Genomic DNA, 7,306 nt, shown 5'->3' on the forward strand with positions numbered 1-7,306 from the left:
TATAATACAATTTTTTTGTCACTTTGACAGAAAGGTAAATTTAATCTAATTTTCTTGCCTGCTGTTAAAACCAACTGCTTTACAATAAACCCTCCCCCAGAAAGCAACCAACCACCCTCCAGGAAGTGTCTGTGGGGAAACACTCTGTGTATTAATGTTTTGTACTTAATTACCTTAACTTTGTACTTAATTACCTTAATTGGAATGCACTGCATTAGCTTGGACAACACACCAGCATATCCACTGAACTTTAACTAACATAGAAATTAACATGACCATTGAAAACACATTTACTGAAATCAAAAGACATGTGATGTCTTTTCTGGGTGTTAAAACTTTAATTCTACAATTTACCGTTATATTTTCTGCACTTAGCAGAATACCAGAATGTGACTGTACACAGACTCATTTTATGTTTCTGACCATATAACATATACAAAGAGTAATAACTTAGAAAACCTCATCAGAACAGGAATCAGTGCCAAATTTACTATACTTAAATATATTGAATAGAGTGATAAAAGACAAAGTACTGAAAAATGCCATAATTCAGATGCTTTGAACTCCACCTACTAGTCTGCTTCTGATCTCAGTTCTACTCATTCTTTCAAGTCTCAGCCCTTGGGACAAGGTGTCAGCATTTCCCCAGGAGGCTGAGGAAGCACTCCTGTTTTCCTGTTTCAGTAACTGGCAGACCCATGTGAATACTAGTTCCAAATATAACACCATCACAGTTTTAATCTGTTTTCATCTGCTTTTTATCTGATTCATCTGATGTTGCAAAGCAACCACAAGCTGTAGAGAGCAAATAACACTGAATGTGCAGGAAACCTGACACCTTTTTTCTTGCTCCTGTTGGGCACATTTTCCTTGATGTGCATGTAAATCGACACCGTTGTTTGGAAAATTGGCAATATTATAGATGAGGTCCTTCAGCTATAAACACACAAGAGGTCATTTTACTTGGAGCTATGATTTACTTGGACTAAAGATAGCAGAATAGACAGTAGTCATTAGTTTGTACCCATTTAAAAGAATTTATGTTGTTTCTAGGTTATAATTTCAGTTTTAAATTATTGCAATTTATGGATAATTTCCTGGGTAGAAAATCTGACCATGCAAAACTGCCTTGGCTGGAAAATTAGGTTTCACCTGATCATGAGTGTTACACCAATTTCAAAGAAGACTGAAGTTAGCTTGCAAGAAATGAGGCAAAGCTGTTCATCTGCTATTTGTGCAAGGTGCTTTGATTTAAATTGACTTCCACCAGTAAAGGTTTGATGACCAAACAAGTGATAATGCTTTGCTGCAATAAAGTACTTGTTTATAATACTTTGTTACAGAAAAGATTACTACTGCCTTGCTAACAGTTCATATTAAGAAAATTCTTTTAAAATTCCTCATAATTACACATAGCTTACCAAGGAGCATAGTTGTAAGAGCTGTAAGCATCCTTCACCTTGCTGAGATGTGGAGAAGCCTCTTCAAATAAGATTTACTTTGAAGTATTATCGAAGTTGACCTCCGTGCCCAGGTACCTTTGACATGTATTTCTGGTTATGGGTGCCAAGTGTACAGCAATCACTTCTAAAGTCACAACGCAATCATGGCCACTTTTGTTTTCTTCTCACTCAAAATTAATGCTATTCTAACAGTTTTTTGCTATCCTATATCCACTTTGTAGGCAACTGTCACACATGTAGAGTCACTAAATGACATGCTCATGCACCATACAGTCTTTCCCAGCAAGCTCAAAGGATGACAAATTAGCAAAAGGTTTTTTGTGGTTAATGTATTTAAAATCATGTCCTTTGTAACTAAGCATTCATTTACCAAGATAAAATCTCACTTTGGTCCAAGTTCCTTTGCTTTACTACAGTAGAATGTCAACTCCAAAAGTTGTAAACAAAATATAGTGAACACTTTGTTCATGACATGTCATGAACAAATTACCAAAATGTGTTGTCTCCTCAGGTGTCAGTTTTCCCCTCTTGCAGTGACTGATGGTTCCCAGTGTTATTACAGAAACAGATTGATCTTTTTAATGAGCTAGTTTAATAGACTCCAAAATCTCACCGTGGCTGCTCATCCATGTCAGACCATATGCACCATGAAAACATTCAGTAAAACACGAAGCTCTGCTGTCAGATTGCTCTATAAAATCTCACATACAGTAGACTTGAATACGCAGATAAATAACCAGAATTGGAAAATGCATATGCAGAAAAGGTTCTGAAATTATAAGCAGAAAAAATTACTGTATGTGGATTTTCTTTAACAAAAAATCACGAGGTGGATGTGGTTACATGTAACACATATTCCACTTCCTTTGCCTAATCCCATACTGCATTTTACCTCTATTGGAATCAATGGTATGCAGTTAATGCTCAAACAAAAAATATCAATATGAATGTGTGGATGGATATATATTTCTACACATACACACCTATACATGAGATATATATGTGCGTACATATATAACATACACATTATATACAATGTACATATGTGTGTGTGTGTATATATATATTACATACATTGAGAAATGAAAAAGATACCACAGTTTACTTCATTAAGAGATATATTTCCAATCAAAATTACTCCAACTGCATTTAGTTCCCCTGGAAAGATGTTGCCTTTTAGCAATTTTTTTCCATATGCTAGCCACAGAGTCACAGAAAGCTCTTCTCTTAAAGGATGTCTGGTATCTTCTTCTGTATTTGTATTAGTATATTTGAAAATTACTAAGATATCTAAACAAAAGGTATACATATTTCCAGATGCTTTCTCCTGCTTCTCTGTAAACAATAAAAATAATTAATAGTGTAATGAGTATAAAGCCAGACAAGTATTTCATTTCAATATTCACCCAGTCTGGGCATTTTCAACCTCTGAGGACAGCTTTTTGTGGTTGGTTTACTCACAGTATCCAAAGTAAAAGGTATGCAGACTCTCATTCAGTAAATTTAAGAATTTTTCCAAAAGGAACTTGTTCTTTTTACTAAATCTGTAGTATCAATGTTCTTGAGTGGTCCAAGACAACTCCACTGAAATTAGCTCAGCCAAAATGACTGCATATTTTTTTCTGTGTAACTTTAATCATAGTCATAGTCAATGGAGAAGTAGGTGTGACTAACCAGTGACAGGGTTCTTTGATACTGAAAAAAAAACAACTTATTTTTTAAGCTCAAGGTACGATTCCAATGGGCAAACTGGGCAGTCTCCTTTCAGGTGAGCATTTTTCATGACAGCAATGAACTGCAGAGTCAAAAGAAAGGATGAGTTTTTCTGAAATGCTAGGAAGCTATTTCACCTCTGGAAAATTTATCTCTTTGCACAGAGTAAGAGACTACACGTAAAACGTCTGAAAATTAATAATCTTTCTGGGGTGCGGTTAGCAGGCTTGTGTTAACTAACCCCAATAGTTTGGTCTAGTTGTCAGGGGAAAACAGTGAAAAGAGAGTACACATAAAAGAGCTTCTCTGCTGGTATCTTAATTTCCTTGCTGGTCGATAGTGATTCCTGAAACACAAACTCAGACAAGCTAATTTCAAACACTTTCACATTTTTGTCTATCTAATGGTTATGTTACTTTAAATTTTACTGTTCACTTCTTGCTATGAGGAGTTTAAAGTTTTACTATGGGTTTTCAGACTTTCTCTTTATTTTTGTGCTATCTCAGCCTGTTCCTACACAAAAATGTCACCTTTACAAACTTATGTGGCTTCTTGACTTTGCAAATCTTCAGGTTCTTCATTTAAAGGATAACTAGGATGCTTGCCATGCCTTAGGCATGCAAGTAGTGGCATTTGACAGAACAGCATTAGAAAAGTTATCCACACTATAAAGTCCACGGTGAACCAATCTAGGAAAATACAATATTTGAGTCTCTTAAAGGTAAAATGTAAATGCTAGTTGAATTTCCAACATTAGCATGGGAAGACAGTTGAAAATAAATAATCACAAGAGTCATTTTCTTGTAACACTAAACAAAGAACTTTATTCAAAATAGAAAAACTGTTCCATAGCCCTAAAGCCACTGTAGCTCACACACACATGCATTCACTTGCCCCATTTCTGCATGGACTCTTTACTCAGCTCAACTACAAAACAGATTTCAGTGACCATTTCTCCTGTTTGGAAGAAATATCCTTATGCATATTGGATATATGGATACAGAACCATGGCACAGCAGAAGGAACCAAAAGCCCTGACTGCTCTAGGGTTTGCCTTCTACTTCTCAATGCAAATGCCTAGCCACTTTCCTCAAATTTACTGTTTAGTCCAACAAAACCTCAAATGCAAAGGACTTGCATGTGGAGACGGTATGATCTGCTGCTTGTCCTTCAAGATGCACAGAAATATTATGCAAAAAGCAGTACAGTACTGGCTGGTCATTACTTCCATATGGATATGACCACAGGTGATTTTCTTGACTGAATCAGTGTATGCATGTATTGTATTGTATTTATATTAACTGAGATTTATAAGTATATGTAGCTCTCCCTCTCTCTATATATGTATGTACGTATAGGCAGACATGCATAAGCAGGGCCTGTTATGATAGGGCATGGGATAATGGTTTTAAACCTGTAAAAGATTCAGATTAGATATAAGGAAGGAATTTTTAACAGTGAGGCTAGTGAAACATTGGCACAGGTTGCCCCGAGAGGTGGTAGATGTCCCATCTCTGGAAACATTCAAGGTCAGGTTGGACCTGAAGGCAGGATAGCACCCACACCCAGGGAACATCATCCGAGCTTCCCCCAGGCATCCACCCACAAGCTCCCCTCTTCATGGTGGAGGTCAGGACATTGGACCCATGGGAAACTCTGAGCAGGGTATGGAAGGGCAGGGGTACTCACCTGTCTGGAGTTCGCCTCTTCCCGTTTTCGTTCACATCGAGAAGCAGCTCCGAGGAGTCAACGGGTGAGGTGGTGCTGGCATCCAGAAGCAGCTGTTCGTGCTGGGCGAGGTACTGGGCTGGGTTCTGCTTGGCTAGCCTTGCACAGTGCAGCAGCTCCCGCTGCAGCAGGGGCAGATTGGCCTGCAAGAGCATGGCACAGGTTAGGAAGGCAGCTTGCAAGCAGTTTCAGCAGAGATGATGAAAAACAAAACCCAGAGCTCTGAGATGAACCTGTTGCAAGTATTCCCAGTTAGGTTTGTTGTGGTTAGCTGCCTGAAAGCAGGCACTCTGCTAAAGTGGTTGTGTCGTGGCTGTGCTAAGTACGCACGGAAGGATGGGAGTTTACTGAAAATGGAAAACTGTAAATGTTGTGAGAAAAACAGGTCTGAGTTCCACATGTTTAGAGAGGTAAAAAGCACCGTCTTGGCTGACTTCATCCCCTTTCTTACTATCCAAAACCTGATCTCCTATAGAGCAGTTGTTTTCAACAAGTTACAATACCTCACTATTTGTTTCCCATTCAGACTGCAGTTAGTAAGTACTTAGAAATTGTCTGAAACCGTGGGATATGCAACTCTATAAGCTGCCTCAGTCACCATCCTTCAAGGGCCTTGGGGAGAACAGGATTGAGAACAGGATTGCCCTCAGCTTTCCCATTACACTTGCTGTTACACATTAAGATAAAGATTACAACAAAATCTCACATTCCAGAGCTTCAGTTAATCACCCAGAGGGCTACAATCCTCCTCCTAGCCAGATGTAGCTTGAAGGATTTCTAACTATTCTCTCATGGCCCCAGTGGGACTTGGGTCATGGGCTGGAGATTACCATGACTCAGACACAAAGAACTGAAAATGCTCATTGATCCTTGGGCAGCATATTTTGCCCATACACTGGGGTCATACTTAGTCATACTTTTGCCAGAATTGGGACCAAGGTGGAACTGTATGTTCTTTCCCTCTGCAGAGATAGTTACAGACATTGGGAAACATTTCTCTTTCTTTGCAGCACATGCATACATTGATACTAAGACACGCCACTCGTTTTTTACCTAACTATTTTTTGTGCCCTAAGGTGGTATACCTTGACCTCTTTTGTTCCATGACTAATGAACAATGATTTCTTGCCTCGTAATTTTCAAGTATTGGATTAAATTTCATTACTTTTAGTTACTAGAGATAAACCAAAAAACTTCAATGGTTCGCTTTGTTTTGAAATAACTCCCATTTAAAAACAAAGCAAAGCAAACAAACAAAACAAAAAAAACCCACCACTTTTTTTGCTTTTTAAACAGGAAAATATTTCTTAAGTCAAAAACGTTCTGAAAGTAATATGCAGGGAACCAAACACAAAAAGCAGATGTTCTGAAGTTTTGAGTCCAGGATCTTGGCAAATTAATTTGCTAGCATTAATAACAATGGAAAATGCTCTATAACCTCTTGCTGTACTATAACAGTAGATCCACTGTGCAACAAAAAATGCCAAAATAGGTCAGTACATATGAACCTTTCAACAGCAAAGAAGAAACAGCAATTGTTGTGACTTATTCATCTTAGGATGGGAATACAGCCAGTTGTAGAACATGGAAACCTTTACAGACCTTCACAGAACACAAATATTTTGTGAAAGAACCAAATACATATTTTCTTCTTCAAGAGAGAGAAAGAAACTGACTGGCTGCTTATGTGAGCAGGGTTTTTCACTTGTTTTAATTTCTTTTTTTTTTTTTATAAAGCTCACATAGAATACAAGTCAAGACACTCAACTACTTGAAGTGCCTCACATGTCAGAAAATGACTGGAGAAGTTCACATATATTCACAAATTAATATTTGGAAGAAATATCCACTATCACAAACTAAAGGGACCTATTTAATACACGGGTACTACTGGAGACAACCAAATTTTGAACCGTCTAGCAAAACTCGTGATTTATTTTACTTGGTTTCCTTCTCCTAAAGAAATGTTCATTCTTGTTTTTTAACCATAAAGATATGCAGATAAATTTATCTAAATTGATTGTACATATTTTTGTGCACAGAACAAGCATATACAACTTTTAATATGTTTATGAAACAATGATATACTCAGTTTCCTAATTTTTTACAAATCAGTATAGAAAACTATAAATGACACCTTATGAGTTTCTAATGGCATAAAGCAATATTTGGAAAAATACTTAACTCGAAGCAAAGAAAAGCAGTATTTGAAAATTTATAGTTCAGCACAAATACTGCTAATCTGCTCAAGACATTACTGTAACCAATCTTTATCAAGCCATATATTAAAAAATTAATCTGTATTGGAAGAAAATTACTCAGGACCTCTCTATAACTATGTCAAGTGTGCAGAGTGCTTCTGGTCCCTGTGGCCCTGATACAAAACAAGAACTAGTTTTTGG

General features: G+C 37.3%; 1 protein-coding gene across 12 annotated transcripts in view; it reads right to left on the reverse strand.

Annotated features, from left to right (window-relative positions):
- The window catches only part of RUNX1T1 (RUNX1 partner transcriptional co-repressor 1), a 111,828-nt gene that overhangs the window by 30,430 nt on the left and 74,092 nt on the right, over positions 1–7,306 (reverse strand). For all 12 annotated transcript variants that reach the window (XM_051785381.1, XM_051785371.1, XM_051785373.1 and 9 more), the window contains one exon: positions 4,866–5,047. In XM_051785381.1, coding sequence (XP_051641341.1) covers positions 4,866–5,047 — 182 coding nt within the window. The remainder of the gene's footprint in view (positions 1–4,865; positions 5,048–7,306) is intronic.

The sequence above is a fragment of the Manacus candei genome, unplaced genomic scaffold, assembly GCF_025592945.1.
Source record: "Manacus candei isolate 608988 ecotype Guabito, Panama unplaced genomic scaffold, ASM2559294v1 h1tg000019l, whole genome shotgun sequence".
In the NCBI taxonomy this organism is placed as follows: Eukaryota; Metazoa; Chordata; class Aves; order Passeriformes; family Pipridae; genus Manacus; species Manacus candei.